The sequence below is a fragment of the Manis pentadactyla genome, chromosome 10 (genome assembly GCF_030020395.1).
Source record: "Manis pentadactyla isolate mManPen7 chromosome 10, mManPen7.hap1, whole genome shotgun sequence".
NCBI classification, from domain to species: Eukaryota; Metazoa; Chordata; class Mammalia; order Pholidota; family Manidae; genus Manis; species Manis pentadactyla.
Window position 1 is genome coordinate 15,071,157 of NC_080028.1, and position 20,962 is coordinate 15,092,118.

The 20,962-nt window shown below is 44.5% G+C and overlaps 1 protein-coding gene across 2 annotated transcripts in view; it reads right to left on the reverse strand.

Moving 5' to 3' along the window:
- Positions 1–20,962, reverse strand: part of RFX4 (regulatory factor X4) — a 142,451-nt gene that overhangs the window by 66,713 nt on the left and 54,776 nt on the right. For both annotated transcript variants that reach the window (XM_036891502.2, XM_036891501.2), the window contains exon 4: positions 19,970–20,093. In XM_036891502.2, the coding sequence (XP_036747397.2) occupies positions 19,970–20,093 (124 nt within the window). The remainder of the gene's footprint in view (positions 1–19,969; positions 20,094–20,962) is intronic.

The window sequence follows — 20,962 nt, forward strand, 5'->3', positions numbered from 1 at the left end:
TGCAGGATAGGCCAGGGACTCTGCACAAGGGCTTTGGAGGGGAACACCTGGGTTAGACCCGAACTCAGCCCTTTGTTAGTTGGGGACCCTCGGGCAAGTTATTGAACATTCAAATGACTCAGTTTCCTCATTTGTAGGATGGGAATGATAATAACCCCTACCTTCAAGAATTCTTGAGAAATCTAAAAAGTAAATATATGTAAATACTTTGCAGCAGTGCCTTGCACTTAGTAAGGGCTCAATAAACACCACTCATTATTACCACTGTCAGATAACTCAATCCCTGCTACTTCGGGGGACTTTTCTCTTAAGTCTAACCAAATTCTCCCAGACTCCCTCCCTTTCTAGTACAGCATTGGGCAGGCATGCCTGGTCAGAGAGCGCGCGCCTGCATGATGTCCTTTGTGAGACAAGATGCTATTGCTGACTTTTCTTTAGCAGGGCATAAGCATGAGTACTTTCTCAGAGGTAGGGATGAATCTCTACAGATTCATTCACTTCCTCCTCTACCCACCCTGATACTCTCACTGATTGGTTTGCTCAGTTATTCAACAAACATTTATTGTGCAATCCTCTTAGTACCTGAGCTTGGACATATTATTTAACCTCTCTGTGCCTTTGTTTCCTCCTCTGATGTCTGGGGACTCAGGGGCTTATAGAGTTTTCCCCAAATCAGAGGGATAGACAATGGTGTCCTCAACTAAATTGGCATCCATGGATGGAAAGAAGTGGACAACTTAGAGAGAAATTGAGCATCCAGAATAGGTAGCGTGAAGATCAACCATTTGTGCCCATTAGGAAGCTGACTTTCCAGTGTGGAGAATGGATGGGTCAGCATTTCCTTGTCTGAAATGGGTGAAAAAAGGTGCATTCCACACAAGGATGGTTGGAGAATATAGTAAGATAACATCATGATAGCACTTTTGGAAGTAAAAGGGCTTCCAAAATGTTATTGTGATGATGTTAGGCAGAAAGACAGAAACGAGCAGGATGAAGAGGAGAGAGGACCCCCTAAAGATGACTAAGGGAGTGGATCAGGAAGAGCCAGGGAGCCAGAAATGACTCAGAGAACTAATCAGATGAAGCCACAGGGTCCAAGAGTGACTCAGGAAATGTCCAGGGTCCCCCCAAATAAGAAACATCAGAAGCACAGGCACAGCACAGCCCACAGCCTCATTTCACCAACCAGAACAAGCCCAGAGAGCTGAGACCTGTCAATCAAGGGGCTATCTGCCCTGCTAAAACCACATAAAACAAGCCTCAGAATGAGCACCCGGGCCTGTCTCATCTTAGGCAGGCCCACTCTGTTACGCTCTGCAGAGCGTAGTAAAACTCACTTTGTTTTCTCGACTTTGGTTTCTCGTCTCACTATATCTGACTTCCCCATGACACCGAGCCACGTTCCTTCCTTCCTAACAATGATACTGAAGAAACCATGTGAGAATTCTGCGTCCTCTCAGGGTGTCACTTTTGTAGATGACATATACAAGTTTCTTTAACCCTAACTCCTGCGAGCTAAGGACAGGGGCTTCTCCCTTTGTCTGTGTCCCTCTCTAAGTGTTGTGACCTGGGGAAAATGCAATATTCAGGAGGGGATCTGAGTGGGCTCAGGGACAGGGCTTTCTAAACACTCTGCCCCATGATGCAGGCTAAGGGCACACCGGGGTTGGTGGCCTCGTCACCTTGGGCACCTCTGGCCAAGCACGCCCTCCAGACTTTTACCGCACAACTGGTTTCAGAGCCAAGAGTTGAGGCAGCTGTTCACAAAAGTACAATACTGAGCAGGTGCAGATACGCCGACAGAGATCAAGGGAAAATGCAGGATGCTTGAAGATGAAGCCAGGGGATCTTCACATTCATTCAAAGTGGGTTATGATTTGTATTCTGAGTTTCCTACCTACCCAATCAAAGATGATAATACAATAAAGTTGTAAGAGTCCAAGTTTCCATTAAAATAAACAGATATTAGATGCTTATGAAAAACAGATTTTTCTGTATTTCAGTCTGGAAAATTTCTCCTGCATGGTAGGCACAACAGGAAGGTACTATGTTTAATGCTTTGATATAAGCAGCCATTTGAACATAACATTGAATGCTGTCAATTTGTGCTACAACTGAAAGACTCATAGATTGCTGATGGCAACATTTATTTTTAGTACAACACTTCCCCAAAGAATTTTTACAATATATATCCAGAACCACAAGATAGTCATATTTTTTTTATCTAAGGAAATAATCTAAAACAAGAAAAAGCTATGTACACGGTTACTAACGAGAGTGAAAAACTGGAAACAACATAGATGGTCAATGAAAGGGAACTGGCTAAATAAATGAATGCATATACACCTAATAGTATATTATGCAGGCATTAAAAATGATGTTAACAAAAAGTATGTCACAACATGGAAAATGTTTATGACAACATTAAATGAAAGAGAATTCTTCAAGCTACAATTATGCTGTGGTTATAATTTACATTTGTACAAATACAGTAATGGAAAGGGAACATGGAAAAATTCAAATGGGTATCAGTCAGGTAGTGGGATTATGGGTAGAACAAAAAGATGTTTGTAGAACATCTGTGAAATAAACATTTCTGTAAAGAGAAAAGGATTTTCTGTGTAGGAATATTCCTAATTGACAAAAGAAGTTCAAGATAATCTTGAAAGAAGCACCAAATTCTACCAGAATATGTTACAGTCTGTTTTCCTTTTCTTTTTCTTTAAAAAACAAAATCTCCATTTCCTACAAGCAATATACATACAGATAATAAAAAAAAAACGGCATGGTTTTCTTGGTTGCTAAGCCTTATTATTATTTGATTTAAGAAAATGGGTAAGGTTGAGAAATCTTTCTAATTGTTTATACAAATGGTGTCACACGAAATGTCCTGGCCCAAGGCTAAGGTACCAGGGCCCAGACCCTGGTCTAGAGACGTTCCGGGAGCCGCTGGGAAATGGGGGCAGGCCTTTTGGAGCTGTTCATTCTACTTCTAAGAAGCAATACAAGTATTATTGGGCTTGTAGCTCTTTGTGCTGTGGTCCTGAGGAATTATCAAGTCGTAGAGTAACGTCTGTGAATTCACGGATCAATTTATCCTGTGATTCCCTCCATGGCTGATGGGTTTTTTATATTTTATCGATCAATCCATGCAGTTTTACTGTCTTTGTGGCCAGCATCACCCTCCACTGAGACACCCAAGACAGAAACCGGGAGAGACTCCAGTCTCTTCCTGACAGTCCCACGTCCTGTCGATCGTGCATGAGACCCCGGCTGAGCCCAGGGACTCCTCTCTGTCCCGACACTGCCTTCCCCCGCCACCATCTCTCACCTGGACCACAGACACGCCCCCTCACTGTTTGCCCCGCCTCCAGCCCTGCTGCTTTGCCAGCAGGGTCTTTCTACAATCCAGATACGATCATTTCATTTTCTTGTTGAAAATACTGGGTACCTCCTGACTGCCTACACTTAATAAAAATCCAGCCTTTTCTTGGTGGGGGTCCACGAAGCCCCCTGGGATCTACCCCAGCCCCGTGCCACAGCCTCAATTCCAGCCACCTCGCCGCGGGCCCACTGAGCTCCAGGCACACCCTGTTCTCTGCCTGGGGTGCCAACCCCCACTGCTCCCCGCTCAGCCCTGAGGAGCTCTTCTCCCTCTCTGGGCCTCCACCACCTGCCCTGTCACTTTTCTCACACAGCCTTACATGCCTCCCACCTCTGTTTTCCCAGCAAGATAGGCAGCAATAGTGCAGAGAGATTAAGCACACAGGCTCTGGGGACAAATCCTGGCTCAGGCACTGTGCCAACCACTTCACATGTATTATCTCAGTTAATCATTACAACAAGCCAGGTTCCATTGCTATTCCCTCTGTACAGATGAGTCAACTGAGGCTTGGAGAGGCTAAGTAACTGCAAGAAGCTCCCCAGCTCACAAGATAACAAACCTGGGATTTGAATGCACCCCGTCTGATTCAATACTCGATCACAATACACCTGCCTCTGGACGAATTCAAGTGCCCCAAAGGCCCTCCTTCTTTCTTTCAGCAGCAACCGTTTTTTTCTTTTGTGTCATATTCCTGCATTTACACGTTAGGTGTGTTTGAGGAATGAAATGATTTATTGTTCCCATTTGCTCTTCAGTGAATATTTCATTTCCCCTCACTCTGACCTTCTTAGACACGTTCTGGAGGCCTTTGCTATGTACAGCATCTGAGAGCCCTGCCCCCCAAGTACGCCCGGGAAAGTGGGAGGCAGCCGAGAGCACTGTGGCATCAGCGGGCAGCCCAGTGTCTCCTCTTCAATCTAATCTACCTGCATGCAGTAAAGTGGGAGTCTGGCATTAGACACTTCTGTTCAATAAAAATACTAAGTAAAGTCATCTGTTTCGATCATTGAGGTCCCCAAGGAGATTTACTGAAGGAACAGTCTGGATCATTACCTGTCTACTCAGAGGCCTGTGACAATTGTCCACAGCCAGCTGACTCAGCAGAGGCCCTTCACCTGGGGCTCAGATGCCTACTGTGCAGCACTATTCTGTTTCCAGCTTTTCTCTCAAGACGTCCTTACACAGGCTCCAAGCTCCATCCAAATCAGACCACGTGGCCCCGTACAGTTCTCTGGCTGCTTCCTGGCCTCTGCGCCTGCTGCCTCCTCACCTCGTGCGCCCTTAAACCCCACCCACCCGACATGCACACTACTCCTCAAAGAAGCCTTTGCTGGGTCCCCGACCAGGTAAGTGCTCTTCCTTCTCCAAATCATGGCTGCACCTGCCACTTCCAATCTGTAACCAAGTTCCACCCTTTGTCCATCTCGAACGCACCTGGATTCTACCCACCCATTCCTGCCTTCCCCAGTCTCAGGGCCACAAGCTCACACCAGTCTTGCTGGACTGGCCCTGACTTCATCGCGGCTCACCTCTGCCCCTCCTCCTCTCCCAGTCCCCATGCTCTCGCCATATGGAACTTTTTGTCAAGTTTCATGAACACTCTGTGTTCTCTTTGACCCTGGCCTTTCCCACAGGTTGTTCTCATTTGCTGGAACCCTCTCCCCAGGCCCTTAGTCTGCCTAATGTTTACCCATCCTTCAAATCTTAGCTTGTAATCAACAATATTTCCTCCCAGAGATCCTTTCTGGACCATTTGTTGGGTCCAGGTGACCACAGACATGTGGTCCAGCAAATCCCCATATCTCATCAATAGTCCACTTGGCTCTGCAAAGTCCTTGCCTAGGACCACATGACTCTCCACGAACTGGATCTCCAGCCCCATTTTCTGCTGGTCTTCCCCAGCTGCAGCCTCAGCAGGCATCACAGACTGCCGAGTGGTACATGGCTTGGAGTCATTCAACAACAAGTATTTATGGAGCCCTACTATATGCCAGACATTTTGCTAGGCGCCGAGGGATATAATACTGAGCAAAACAGAGCAGCCTTTGTTTAGGAAGCTTACATCTAGGGAAACCAAAGTAAATAAAAAAGTCAACATATCTTGGGTTCAGATAAGTACGCCAAAGAGGAACAAAAAGCAGTGTGAGGGGAATGGGGAATGTAGAGGTGGGGTGTTATCTTTTTAGGGTGGTAAGGGCTAGATGGTAAAGTGGCATTTGAGTGGTAAGCTGAAGGAAGTGAGGAATGACCTTGTGGATGTCTGACGGGAGGAAGTTGCAGGCACAGGGAGCGGCCAGTGCAAAGACCCGGGGGTGGGAGCTTGTGTGACATGTTTCAGGAAGAGCAAAGAGGCCCAGGCAGCTGCAGCAGAGCACTCAGGAGGGCAGCAGGGGGTGAGGTCAGAAGGCATAATGATTGTACTTTTTATTGTTGGTATTTTGGTTTTTTCCCCTCATAATAGATTCTCAAGTGTGGAGCTGCTTGATTCAAGAGGAGAAACATTTCTTTTTACTTAAAAAAAAATTATTTACTTATATGCTTATTTGCTTTTAATTGAAATGAAGTTGATATACAACATTATATTGGTTTCGGGTGTACAACAGTGATTTGACAATTACATACGTCATGAAATGCTCACTATGATAAGTGTAGTTGCTGTCTGTCAACAAAGATATTACAATATTATTGACTATATTTCCTATGCTTGTACTTTGATCCCCATGACTAATTTATTTTATATTTGGATGTTTGTACCTCTTTATCCCCTTCAACTATTTTATCCATCCCCCATCCCCTATGGCAACCAGTCTGTTCTCTGTGCTTTATTTGTTTTGTTTTTCCACAAGAAAGTGAAATTATATGGCATTTGTCTTTTTCTGTCTGACTTATTTCATTTAGCATTATACCTTCTAGGTCCATTCATACTGTCACAAATGGCAAGATTTCTTTCTTAGAGCTGAGGAATATTACATCGTATATATGTATTGCATCTTGTTTGTTCATTCATCTAATGATGGATATTTAGGCTGCTTCCATATCTTGGCTGTTGTAAATAATGCTGCAGTAAACATGGAAGTGTATGTATCTTTTTGAATTAGTGATTTTGTTTTCTTTGGGTAAATTCCCATAGCAGAATTACTGGGTCATATGGTGTTTCTCTTTTTAATTTTTTGAGGAACCTCCATATCAACAATATTTCCTCCCAGAAATCCATACTGTTCTCTATAGTGGCTGTACCAATTTACATTCCCACCAACAGTGTATGAGGATTTCCTTTCCTCCACATCCTTACCAGCACTTGCTATTTCTTGTCTTTTGTATAGCAGCCATTCTGACTGGTGTGGGCTGACATTTCACTGTGGCTTTGATTTTCATTTCCCTGGTGATTAGTGATGTGGGACATCTTTTCATGTGTCTATTGGCCATCTCTATGTCTTCTTTTAAAAAATAACCATTCAGGTTCTCTCCCCATTTTTTAATTGGATTATTTGGTGTTTTGGTCTTGAGTTGTATGAGTTCTTTATATATTCTGGATATTAGCCCTTACTGGATATTTCATTTGAGAATTTCTGTTCACAATCAGTAGGTTGTCTTTTCATTTTGTTGATAGTTTTCTTTGTTGTGCAGAAGCTTTAGTTAGTTGTAGTCTCACTTATTTATTTTTGCTTCTGTTTTCCTTGCCCAGGGAGACATATCCAGAAAAAAAAATCTCTGATGTTGTTGTTCTAGAGTTCACTGCTTATGTTTTCTTCTAGGAGTTTTATGGTTTGAGGTCTTATATTTAGGTCTTTAATTCATTTTGAGTTTATTTTTGTGTATGGTGTAAGACAGTGATCCAGTTTCATTCTTTTGCATGTAGCTGTCCAGTTTTCCCAACACCATTTATTGAAGAGACTCTTTTTCTCTATTGCATATTCTTGCCTCCTTTGTCATATATTTATTGACCATATAAGCACGGATTTATTTCTGGGCTCTCAGTTCTGTTTCTTTGATCTCTGTGCCTATTTTTGTGTCAGTACCATACTACTTTGATTACTGTAACTCTGTAGTATAATTTGAAATAAGGGAGTGTGCATCATTCCCTTTGTTCTTCTTTCACAAGATTGCTTTGGCTATTCAGGATCTTTTGTGCTTCCATACAAATTTTAGGATTACTTGATCTACTTCTGTGAAAAATGCATTGGTATTTTGATAGGGATTGCACTGAATCTATAGCTTGCATTGAGCAGGATGGACATTTTAACAACATTAATTCTTCCTAACCATGAGCATGGCGTATCTTTCTATTTATTTGTGTCATCTTCAATTTCTTTCATCAGTGTCTTATAGTTTTCAGAGTACAGGTCTTCCACCTCTTTGGTTAGGTTTATTCTCAGGTATTTTATTCTTTTTACTGCAACTGTAAGTGGGGTTGTTTTTAAAACTTCTTTCTGCTAGTTCACTGAAGGGGAGAAACATTTCAAGATTCTTAAAACACTGTCAAGTTGCTTTGCATGAAGCATAGAAGGGTAGTATCACTTTTTATGTCAACTGCACTTCAATAAAACAAATAAAATTAAAATGTGCTAAATTGAAGAGCCAAAAGAAACCTTTTAATCTTTCTTCCCCATGAGCACCAGTTTTTGCTCAACAGTATTTGCTCCGCTTATTCCACAGGCTTCTAACAGGGTCAGAAGAGTTAGGGCAGGACTCTCAGTCTTGTCTCCTGGGGGCGGAGGAGGAAGGGGGGAGCTGCACCTCAACGGCTTCCATTGGCTGGACAGGGGGAGAGGAGTGCCCAGCTGGAGGTGGTGGACTGGGGCAAGGAGGTCCACCTCTGCCAACACCTCCCTCTGCCTCCTTTACTATGTCTTTTCTAGTTGTCATCCTTTTTTAGCCCATTCTCCTTGTTGGCAGAGTGGGCACTCTGCTGCCGTCCTTCCGTGGATTTTCAGAGGGTCTTGACTCAACTCGGTTTTCAGGCTTTTGTGGTTGGTATACTGTGGTCTCCCAAGCAATATATTTGTGTGGTTAGAATATTCAGTTCTGTTTCTGAAGATACTCTTTGTTTAAAATATTTGATGGCCAAATCCTTTCCTCCTCCTCCAAATGGAGAGAGAGGTAATTTCAAATAAAGAACTACGAGGAAAGGAAGGAAGCTTGTTAAGAGTTAGGGGCGGGGGGTGGGGAGGCGCTCGCACCAACCACATCACGTTCTGCCCAAATGGAGGTCAAGACTTTTCCCACTCGGAGCAAAGAAAGGGCTCTTGCGGTTAGCACCTCCTCCTTCCAACAGCAACAAAAACCTGTGGGAAGGGGGTTTGCTGCTTTTTTTAAAAAAGTGTTTCTTACAGGCTGCAAATTACAAATTATTCTCCTCTCCTTTCACCAAATTAATCAGCTAGTCCCGGAATCTGAAAGCCTAGCACAATTTAGTTTGAGTCTCAAAATGCAGGGTCGGTTCAGCCCGCTAAGGCTGTTCGGCTTTTAATTTTTGGAGCAAGACTCAGCAAACAGTCAAACACTTTTGTGAAAGTTGAGCTTGGCTGTTTGATAAATGAGCAGACGGCAGGCAGCCCCTCTTTCTTTTTTTTGTATAGATTCAATGAAGCCTGCCTAAAGAACACCACATGCTGTTCCAGCTACCGATCTAACATTCCGCAACATCCCGGTCTTCCAAATTCCCTTTAATTACTCGGGAATCCCACCCTTCTCTCTTTCAGCCTCGGCAGACAGGGCTGGGGGCTCCCGGGGCTGGGGATGGGAAGTGGAGGCGCGCTGGAGAACTACTCTCTGGAGCTGTTGGAATTCTTTTTTAGACGGAGGTGGTCATGTTATTCATCTCCCCTGTCCATTCTTCTCCCCATAAAACACATTGCTCCAGGTCTGAAGGAAATTCGGCATGTGGGCTGCCCTGATATAATTTTGTGGGTGCAGTTTTTTAAAGAAACATGGGTGAGTTTTAGGCATGCATTCCTGAAATGGCATTTTTAAGCCACTGCCCTCCTTTAAGTTAAGGAAGGGAAGAGTGAAAAGGAATTAACTCCTGCCAATAAGCAACACTAGGAGCCATGCACTAGATGAGGGGTTTTACATTCAACATTAAACTTCACCAGAAGAATAGCACTGGAGGAAGGTATGACGATCTCCACTGCACAGATGAGATGCTGGGATCTAGGGTGACTCAGGCTGCTTGGATTCACAGCCTCAGCCAGTGGAAGAAGTGGGAATCCAGTCCCACTCCCTGCTCTGTTCACCACTTCGGCCGACACCCACGGGAGCTGGCAGGTGTCCACTGACTGTGCGTGAGAGTCTTTACAGCCCCTCCTGGTCCCACCTCCTGAGGCACTTTCAGAGCCACACAGGAAGGCCACTCAGTCCTATGACAGACAGGCTTTGTTGGATTTTGATCCCAAATCATATGGTCTTGATCCTGCTTGATATCTAAACTTAGTCATTAAGGATGCTCTGAAAAGAGGCTTTTGGTTGTTTCCAAAAATTCGATCCACCCTCAATGGGCAAAGATTTGCCATCCAAAAGGAGTTACGGTGCAATGGGATAAATGGATATCCTCCCCCGCTTTGACGGAGACTAGTACCTCATGTGTTTGTAGTCAGGTAGGCTTAAAACAGTTTAAAAATAAAAGCTGTGGTCTTATTTCAGAGGACATTTTTGAGTGTGGGAAAAGAAGAGGGACTTTTCAAATAGCAAGAAATTAGAAATTCAGTATAATTACACGTTTTTTTCATAGACCATGTATCATAGAAATCTTGTGCTTTCTCTTATAGGGTTTTTGAACAAGAAGGAGAAATGATTAGGGAAAGGTTTGTTAAAAGGATTTTAATTGTCACAAATTTATCTGAAAGTGAGGTATGTGTTCACTCTCTTTGTTGACGACAGACCTCACCCCTTTTCCAGAGGAAAAAAAAATTAAGCCTGATAGCACTAATAAGGATTTTTAAACACCCTACCTCTATGCTTTCATTTTGAAATGGGTATTTGCCAGAGTAGTTATATTATGCTGATGTGACTCTATCCATTCAACAATTTTTTTTGGAGCACCTACTGAGTACCAGGTACTGGGGATTGTGGGGTAGAAAATATGGAGTCCATAGGAAATTCCCCAAGAGACATTTAAAACATTTACAAGAAATTCATACCTAGTGCATTGAGACAGAAATGAAATTTCAAATCATGAGGAAGGATTGATTCTGTGAAAAACCCCAGGGCTAGAAAGGTAACAGTTCCTCTGCTGCCCCTTGGTTGGGGGGGTTGTTATGGATGACAATTCCAAGAAATCCAAAAATCCATATGGGGATCTCAGTATTGTCCTTAGGCTGCTGGATGACATGTCACGTGTGCGAGTATGAAAAAAGACAGTCATCACACACTGATTTGGCTAGAATGAGGTAAGTTACATAAGGTGCGGGTTAAGTCAAAAATGGAATACTTCTGAACACAATAATAAGAGAGGGTGAGGGTGGCGATGGCAGCATCTGTGCAATGTAGGAAATTTTTAGAACAATTGTTCTCGAAACTGTTCAGAAGGAAGAGCAGCTAGAAGGGTTGAAACATTGATATGTTAGTGGTGATATATTAAAAACATGATATATTTAAGTCGTGAAATGCTGCTGTGGTATGTGGAAATGGCAATTATAGCTAACATGCATTGAGTGTTTGTATTCACCAGGCACTGTGCTAAGGGAGCCCCTCTAACAGTCTCGGCAGTTCTCCGGGTGGTTGCTATCATTTCCCGTTTTACAGATGAGGAAGCTGAGGCCCAGAGCTATGACCAAATCACCTGCGCTCACACAGCTGGTAAATGGTACAGACAGGATTCAAACCCAAACGATTTTTTTTTTCTGAGCTCTTAAAACATTGCCTGACACTCAAGACACCTGAAATAATAAGATACGGACTCTGGCATGAAATCTGTCATTCTGACATAGACACTCCACAGCAGATAGTAAAGGTTAAGAAAAACATATGCAAGAATTTAAAATAGAAGGACGCTCTATCCATGTACTTAATTTTTTTCCTTGGAAACTGGAAGAAGACCACCCCTGAAGGATCTTAATGATGCCTCAAGAGCACCTCTACCTTCCTCTGTGCCCCTCGGAGGGTATGCTTGCGACTCTGGGTCAGGGTGGGCTGTAAGGACTCTAGAGGAAGGCGGCGGGCACGCATAACAAGAGAAGTCTTCGGCTTTGTCTCTGTCCCAGGGATATGCAGCTGCCGGGAGCCCAGGTTCCCTGAACAGGCTTGGCGTTTTCTTGTATTGCTCAAGCATGGCCAGGGGGGAGAAACGAGCTGAATATTCAAGGAAAAGCCCGCAGCCCAAACTGCCGATGACCTCAAGCCCTCACAGGGAAAAGGCATGTTATAAATAAATTCAATTCATCCCAGTGCCTCTGCGCCCCAACTCCCCTTCCGCCAGCCTCCTTGCCCGCCCCTGGTGTCCCTGTCCCACAGCAAGCATCCGAGGCTCGCCCGGTCGCCCCAGCCCTGCCGCGCTACCTGTGTGACCTTGGGAAAACCACTCAATCCCCCTGACTGAGTTTCTCAGTCTGGAAAATGAGGAGGTCTCACCAACAGATCTCTAAATCCCCATAACAGGTTAAACCTACTTGTATTGAGGTGTTAATAACTGATAAGTATTAATGAATTATCCTCAGTTCTGGTTGCATTTGCACAGACTGAAATGAAAGGAACTGAGGTTTCTGAGCCATCAGCAAGCCTTCAGGGGAGGCAATTGTGAGGCTGAATGGCCTTTCCACGGACTCAAGTGACACCGTGTCACACCTGTCCAGTGCCTGCCCATGGACCTGCCTCTCCCTGATGATCTCAACAAACTGCTGACCATAAACCACATGACCCGCACTCAGTCTGAAGGGACCATATTGTGCCAACTATTGCTTCACCTGGGCTGCTAATCGGAGACTGTATCCTGCCTTCTTTCAGGATCATGGGTTTCAGTTCATAGTTCTGACATGGAATAAGATACGTGGGGGTGAAATGGGTGAGGGCAGTCAAAAGGTACAAACTTCTAGTTATGAATCCTGAGATGTCATGTGCAACATGGTGACTATAGGTAACAACACTGTATTTTATATCTGAAAGTTGCTAAGAGAGTAGATCTTAAAAACTGTGTTCACCAGGAAAAAAAAAACCTTTTAAGTGTGTGTGGTGGTAGATGGTGATCATTCTGCAATATATACAAATAACAAATCATTAGGTTGTACACCTAAAACTAAAACAATGTTATTATATGTCAATTATATCTCAGTTTTTAAGAAAAGGATCCATGGATTTCAGAAATGCCTTTATGTGGATAAAATATTAGTTGCCTATCCTTTTCGATTTCCAACCAAACTCAAATTTTGTTATTCCAGAAGGCAAGGGACCACATTTTCCTGCCTCCCCGACAGCCTGGGAAGGGCTCTGGGAAAGCTGCTAAAGAGAGCTGATGTGAGTGGAGTTTTGACCTTTCTATCCTTACCCCAGTTTTTTCTACTTCTTGCCTGGAATAAAGCCTTTGTAATCCAGCAGCCACTTTGGAGCATGAGGTGGCCTAGAAATTGGAGGCCATCTGCTAGGGATGGCAGAGCCCACAGAGGAGGAGCCCAGGTCCCTGATGTTCTTATACAGCTGTTATGCCAGTGCTGGGTTATCTTCTTTTAGACTTATTTTAGGTGAAGAAAAGTAAAACCACTTATTTATTTAAGCCACTGTTTGGGGATGATGAGGGGCACCTTTTGCCCACAGCCTCAGCACAATTCCTAACTGATAGAACTTCTGATTTCCACCCAGGATTTACTTCACACAGTGGTTCCAGGGTCCTGGGGTCAGCTATCTCATCTTTAAATGGGAACAGAACTGGCATCTAGTTTATAGGGCTGTGTGAGGATTAAATGAGATAACGTGGGCAGAAGGCTTGGCCCAGTGTCTGGCACAGAGTCAGCGTCACTGCCATTATGAGTCCTAACTGAAAAACAAGGATTTCCAACTAATATGGTAAAGATCCCCAGATGTTTGTAGACTAACTTCCCTATAGACAGATGGAGGGACTGAGGTGCAGAGAGGGACTGGTTCATGGTCACACAGAGAGTAAGGGCAATAGATCCTCAAGTGCTGGGCTCAAACTTGGCATTACTGGGAACTCCTGGCCTACATGGTGGACTCTCAATAAAGGTCTGTTAAAGAAGACAACTTTTCAAAAATTCTTTTACTTGAAGCCTCCACTGGAATGCATGGAAAGCAATGCCTGGAAAGCTATCCACTTGGAAGTTAGCAATGTTCTCTTCTTTCTATCGGAGGCCCAGTTTTTCTTTCTGAAAAAGCTTAGCTTGTTGCTAAGCACATCATGCTCCATCTTTGTGCAGGTAGAGATTTTTGCTTTAGAGTTTTCAAAAAACCAGTGGAAAAGTAAGAGAAAGAAGAATTTGGTAAATTAAAAATGGTGTGCATCTCATAAGACTGTGGGTCAGGAGAGGAAAATCCTGTGTACCAGGGGCTTTTCTGGGATTCCCCATCCCTGCCCCACCGAAGAGGCAGCAGTTTCCTCCTCTGCATCCCTCCAGCTCTCAGGGGTCGCACCTACCATCTTGCTCTGCGTGCTGTCCTGTGCACGTGTCCCTTCTGCAGCCCCTTCCCCCAGAGAACAGACTGTCTTCACTCCATTTCCTATCTCCCGGCACAGGGCTGGGTCCAGGACAGAATGAGATAAATGAACATCTAACAAATGGGGGGACCCTAGTGGTGGGAGGAAAGCAGCAAAAGAAATACTGTGGGGGATCCACAGTGCCCCAAACACCTTGGGGGGTAGATTTGTGGTAGCATTTCTCAGTTGCAATGACCAGTACACTTTACCCCTGAGAGACAAAGGCCGAGACTTCGTCCTCAAACTCTGTTATCTAGGAGGCTACCAGGTGACTGCAGATGATCCCCCCAGAAGTCAAATGGACAACGGTTTTGTCCTCCACATGTACCCATCTCCTGCCTCCACAGGTATCCACCTGTTCCCCAAATCACTTGTTCTGTGGGAATGAGATGGTTAAGTGCAAGGCCTCTGGAGCCAGACTTCCCCGGCTCACTACTGCATCATACATTCACTGACTGGCTGTGTGACCTAGAGCAATTTACCTGCCTTCTCTGTCATGCACTTTACCCATCTAAGAAATGAGGATAATAACAGTTTCTTCCTCACAGAGTTGCTTGGAGGGTTACACGAGGTTAATCTATGTAAAGTTGTTAGATAGTGCTAGGCACACAGATGGTCTTATGTGGTCACTATTTTTGTTAATTTTATGAAAACTCTATGAATCCTGCATTCATGATTAGATATAGCTAGATGCTTCTAATATCTGTTAAGAAAATAGCCTATTAATAAGCATTAGCAATTTAGCTGGGTATGATGTCATGTTCTGATCCTTATTACCTTGTGTCTGTTTCAATTTCAATAGCTCAGTTGTTCTCTAAAAATGGATCTTACTGCTTCTGCTGGAGAACTAGAGTTATCATTTTGGCAGTGTTCTTTTCCCAACATGACAAGTCTAGAGGCACTCACAGCAGAAGGAAAGGTCAGGGAAGAGCAGGAGGTCAGACTACACCCACTGCAGGTCCCAGGCCACATGTACGGTAGGGGAGAGTTTTCACATGGGTGTGAGACTGCAGGGTTCAACTGGAGCACTGGACTGGACTTTAATGTCTAAAAGAGAATCTAAATAATGAAAAAGGGGCTTGTTCTTATAACCAATAAGCAAAAAGCTATGAAGCCTGCCATGAAACCGTCACAGGTCAGGGATGGGAGTCTGGCCATAATACAGTTGAAGGAGTGACTAGAAGAAAGCAAAGCTATTTTCTGTTTGTCACTGAGTCCAGCCTGCTGTGCACACCAGTTACACTTGTGGGGCTCATTTTGGCATCTCTAAGAATAAGGGTGTAACTCTAGGTGTGAGGTGAGCTGGTCAATGCCCTCCAACTCAAGAAGAGAGCCAGAGGGTGAATCCTCAGTGGAGCAGCAAGAGTAACATGTGTGGGTGGGCACAGGAGGTCAGCTGGACAGCACAGCCCTTCAGCCAGTGCGCAGAGAGCCCTCCTTCCCCAGCGCACAGGTGACGATCACAGCAGAGGGGCCTGACAGCGAGAGGTGGCTTCAACGAGCATCAGCTGCACACTCAGTCCCACTGCCTTTGCTCTAACTGCCCCCACCGGCTCCCTCGCCCAGCCCTGGGGAGTCAGGAGAGGAGAGGGAGAGCCCACCCCACCCCTCGTTCATGGAGCAAATTCGGAGCCACCGGGGCAGAGGCTCTGACTTCCTTGTGCAATGGAAGTTTTAAATTGGACTGAGCTGGACTTTTTCGTATCCAAAAATGAGTTTTAATTATTCAACCTAGACCGACATGATGGCTGAATATGGTTGGGTGCTATAGGATTTCCCTGCAGTGTCATCAGAGGGCAGAGCAGGAAGGCTGGACATAGGACTTAGAAGGTAGCTCTTCATGGTAAGTGCAAACACAGCCAGTTTCCACTGGTACCTCAGGAAGTTCATTCCTACTCAGCAAATGGACCAACAGAAGACGGATACAATGCCAATTTCAAATAGTTGTTGTATGGGTTAAACAAATTCACATATATCAAATGATTCACAGTGTCCCTGGCAAATAGTAATAATAAAAATCATTCAATCATCAACAAATATCTGAGGGTCCTTATATGCCAGGCACTCCTCTGGGAGGCAGAGATGCATAGGGAACAAAATAGTTTTGGTGCGGCTTTCATTCTAGAGAAGGAGGCAGACAAAACACAAGCAACACACACAGACACACACACATATATGTATATATATAACTATATCATATATGATAGTATATATAATACATAAGCATATATTTTATGTGATCTATAAGTATACATACATTACTTATACCACACATATATGAAATAGTTCCAACAATGGTTAAGAGCTATAAAGAAAAAGCATGGTGAGGAAAGAGAGGAGATAGGATGCAAAGCAGGGCCCATTTTAGATAATGGTGAATCCTTCCACTGGTGCAGCACTTTCCAGTTTTAAAGATGCTCTCATAAGCACTGTATCATTTTATCCCTAAAGGAATTTGGTGGGGGATTACTCCGGTCTAAAGGTAAGGAAATAGGAGCTCAGAAAAGTTAAGTGACTCCAGTTGGCTGACCTTTCATGACTCCAGCCAACAGCAAAAGCAGGCACAAGACCCGTTCAGCTAGAAGCCTTAGCATTCTCTGCAATTTCTAAGTGATTTCTGGGACCCACAGTCAATACATCACTGGAAGCCAGTACTCATGGAGCTTGCTTGGCCACAGGGTTGGAAAGAGGACCTCTGTATCAGGTCTTGCTTGCAGCAAAGCAATTCCTGCCATCCATTTATCAAGAATGGAATCGGAGCCAGGCGACAGCGGGGCAGGGCTTCTCGGCCGATGTCTGCTTCACCTTGGCCCACTTGCAAGCTGGGTGGGAAGACTACCACCAAACTTATTTTTCTCTAAAAGCTAAGCCTAAATATGGAACCTTGCCTGCCCTGAGTTAAAGTCCATAGATGAATCATAAGTTTGGACGGATCTGCTCAAAGGAAGACTGTCCACAATTGCACCCCAAGGTTTCACAGAACAACTAGTCCCTTTCTCTCAAGGAGATGGCAGCTGCAGCCTTCTGGGAGCCCTCGGGAAGGGCCAGATGTGTCTGGGCCTTCAATTCAACAAGCTTAGTGTGGAGACCGCCAGCAGGCGCCTTCTGTCCTCTGCGGCTGGAAGGACAGCTCCAGTCTCCAGCGCATCTGAACTCCATGGCAAGGCAGCTGCAAAGAGCGCTTGCATTTGTGCGTTTAATACCTTTAGAAGATTTCCTTGCTTTTGGACTGGAGACAAGATGGAGTACGGATGTCTTTCTATAGTGACCAGTTTGGAAGCAGCTGCCACTGTAATTCTTAGAAAAAGTTATTTGGAAAGCAATTTGGGGTAAATGAGACCTGCGGGCATAGATGTCAGCAGGACCAAGGACTGGAGAACAGAGGAAATATGTTGAAGGTGTCTCAAGAAAGAGGGGGAACGGGGAGGGAGGGGGAGCAGAGGGTGGTGGTAGAAGAGGAAAGAGGAAGCTGTGGAGTGGGGAGATCTGGATGGAACTGTGGGAGACAGGCAGGTGGGGGTGCAGTGGGGAGGCCTGAGAATGTTCTGAGGTGGAGACGTCTGTCCCGCAGGACACTGCTTGGGATGTCAACCCCTCCTACAGACCTAGTGGACTGGGGTCATGGATGCTTCCTGCGGGCTGTCTTGTGTACAGTAGAGAGGACCCTGACTTTCCCTCCTGGCTCACAATGGTTCAGAACAGGGCTGTCCAATAGAACTTTCTGTTGTGATGGAGATGTTCTATCTGCACTGACCAATATGGTACCTTCAGATTATATGTGGCCATTGAGCATTTCAAATAAAGCTAGTGTGACTGAGGAACTGAATTTTTAATTTCATTTTATTTTAAGGTAAACAACTGTATACAGTTACCGTCATACACAGCACAGGTATATAGAGAGATGATTCATGCAGAAGGTAGAGTCCCAGGTCAAGGTGACTGTGAGAATGCAAATGCCCTGGGATCTGCTGAATTCTTGGGGCAGGCTTCAGACTTTAAATAAGAACTGGGGTACTGGGAGGAAGGGCAGAGTTAAATCAGTTTTATCTAGTTCATGAGGTCAAGGAAACCCAGAGCTAACAACAGGGTCACAAAAGTATATGAGAAGAAAGAAATGGAAGGTCCTTACACAGGCAAACTGGAGGTTCTAGAAGTGGTGAGGGTTTTTTGTTTTTGTTTTCAGAATCTAAGCTAACAAAGCCTATTTGTATCCATGCACAAACATCTCAAGGAGAATTTGTAGCAACGGTTGTAATGGCACTTGGCAGGTGTTACTCCCTGAGCTGTTAGATGACTGAGCAAACAGTACTTTACATCATCCACTGAATCCTCTCACTTGACCCTGACAATGTCCCCGACAAAGGTGGGGGCTAATTCCCATTTCACAGCAGAGAGCGCTGAGGCTCGGAGGTTAAGTGTTAAGTCCGGGAGAGTTAGGATTCTTGGTCTTCGGTTTACCCCACCTGTCCCTCCATCTAAGAGGCCTTATCTGGACTCTCTATTACGGCTGCTGCAGGGGAGCATGTGGGTGTGAGTGAGTGTTCCAGGGCCACAGTCACGTGACAAAGGTCCAGTACTTCCACGCATTCCTTGGAGTGCTCTCCCGTCTCCCCCCTGCTGAGGGACTCCCCACCTCCTCCCTGACTGTGAGCTCTTCTGCTGCAGGACGCATGCTGGGCTCCCTCCTGGCTACCTAACACAGTGTCTGCCACATAGTTCAGCTCAGCCAGTACCCACGGACTGAAGAAGTGAATGAATGAAATAGTATAAGTCATTTCTCTGTTGATATTTTTTAAAAATTATTTTCATGTTAGAGAAATAGTGTTAATGCATCCCAGAAACACTTCCCCCTCCTTAAGGTGCCACAGAGCATCTTCCCATTTATTGAGTGGAGCCAATACCCAGCCACTCAGTTTTGGACTCTCCAGGGGATGGGCTCAGGCCTGGCACGGCTCTTTTTTCTGTCTGTTTCCTGCAGAAGATTTAACTGTTGGAGACCTGAAAAGGGAATTCCAGAACTTATGCACTGACCTCTTTCTGCCGTCTCAGTCCTTGTTATGCCTGCACTCAGAAAACTGGTAAAGAACAGTGGTACAGAAAAGCCTACCTATTTTTTGTTAGCAGGTGCAGTAAAAGTTATACATAGGAGAAGGAAGCAAATAAAAGGAGAAAGATTTTAGATCTATTGATCCGAATTAAATTGGGCATTTTCGAGGTGTAAAAATCTAGATTTCATCTATCAAATAAACAGTGAGTCTCAAAGAGACTTAAAAGTTTCTTAAAGGGACACCAAGAGCTTTCCTTGGCCTGTTAAATATGCAGGGTTAGTGGTAATGATTTTTTAGACATAGCCCAAGTGTGGAATACATTTTTATCATAAGATGAATAGAGAACATCAGGCCTGCAGTAATACTACAAATAGCACCACTCCCAGCAGAGAACTCCCAGACCTCCAAGCTAATGACACAGGGCCATTCCTCAGTTTCTCCAAGTCTGTCACATATGGGAGCCAAGCAGTTTGCCTGTCCCAGGCTCACTGACATACATATAACACACCTGTGAGTTCAATATTTGGCTTTCAGAGGCAAAAGGTTACATTCTGGAAGTTAAGTACTGAGGATATTCAAGTTAGACATTCCCCTTTTGCTTTATAACCTGTCTGAATGGTTTGAAATTAATAATACATTGGTATTACTTTGTTGTGGTATTTGGTGTTATCACCTGGTCAACTGTTTGAACTTTTTACAGCAAAGTATTAAAGCAAAGTTACCAAATAATTAATCATTTATTAATTTAAGAAATTAAGATTCATAAAATCTCAATCATTTTAAAACATCTTAAGAAACCAATGAAGAACTAATTAATCATTAGAATGATTAAGAACTGTGCCTGAATTACTTAAAAGAGATGAAGAAGAGGAAGACGCCTGGGGACGCTGGACTCACCTTCCCGAAGCTGGCAGCGTTGACAGGCTGGGTGTCATTCTTCTCACAGAAATCCAGGTAGTGCATGTAGAGGGCACTGCGAGGAATGCAGACCCCTTCTGCAATCTCATAGTTCTCCTCCAGCCTGGGGAATAAATGCCCAATGAGCAAGAAAGGTAGGTTCTTTCTCCTCCTCCTCCAGAGCTGAGCAGACCTTGCACATAACTCTCTTCCTATACAAGGGGACACGGAGGCCCAGGAGAACAAAGCAGGTTAGCAGGATCAGGCCCCTAGTGGTGGGTATGACTTCAGGTTACTTTCTCAGCCCAAATTCCAGCCCCTCTCCTCTGCCGCCATTGGCCTGGTTGCAATTTGAGTGGATCAGGGTCCCTAAAACTCCAGAGATAAAGGATCTTGCAGGTATTCCACTCGGCCAAACTTCAAACTGCACACACATGCTTGTGTAGCCATTTTTAATACGGTCACAGTATCAGGGCTTCTTTGCTAACAAGGGCAGTGAGTTGGGACAGCTCAGGAAAATAAATGCCCAAGGAGAGGCTGGATGCCCAGACATAAAAGCCACCAACTGAGGGAGGTTTTATGACCACAGCAGGGACTGGAGCCCTTTGCTTTATTTTAGGGTCACCTTCTCTGCTGTATTAGGATTATATGATCCCACACCAATTACCTTAATGAGAATAGGTTAGGGGTTCAGAGTAGGGACTTTCCACCTGGGTTCAAAATCCCAGCATTGGTCCTTGTTGGCTTGGTGACCTCGGGCAAGTTATTTAACCTCAGGCCTTGGTTTCCTTCCGGGGAGGATGATTGTAACCACTTCATGAGGTCACTGTGACCATCAGGCACAATGAGTGACAAGTGTCAGTATGGTGCCTGGCACATGGTAAGCACTTAGTAGCTGTTGGATATTATCATCATCCGTTTTTCCTCTACACAAAACATTTTTGGTTGCCTGTATGTCCAGAATCTGTGCTAGATAAAAGTAAACTAGATAGA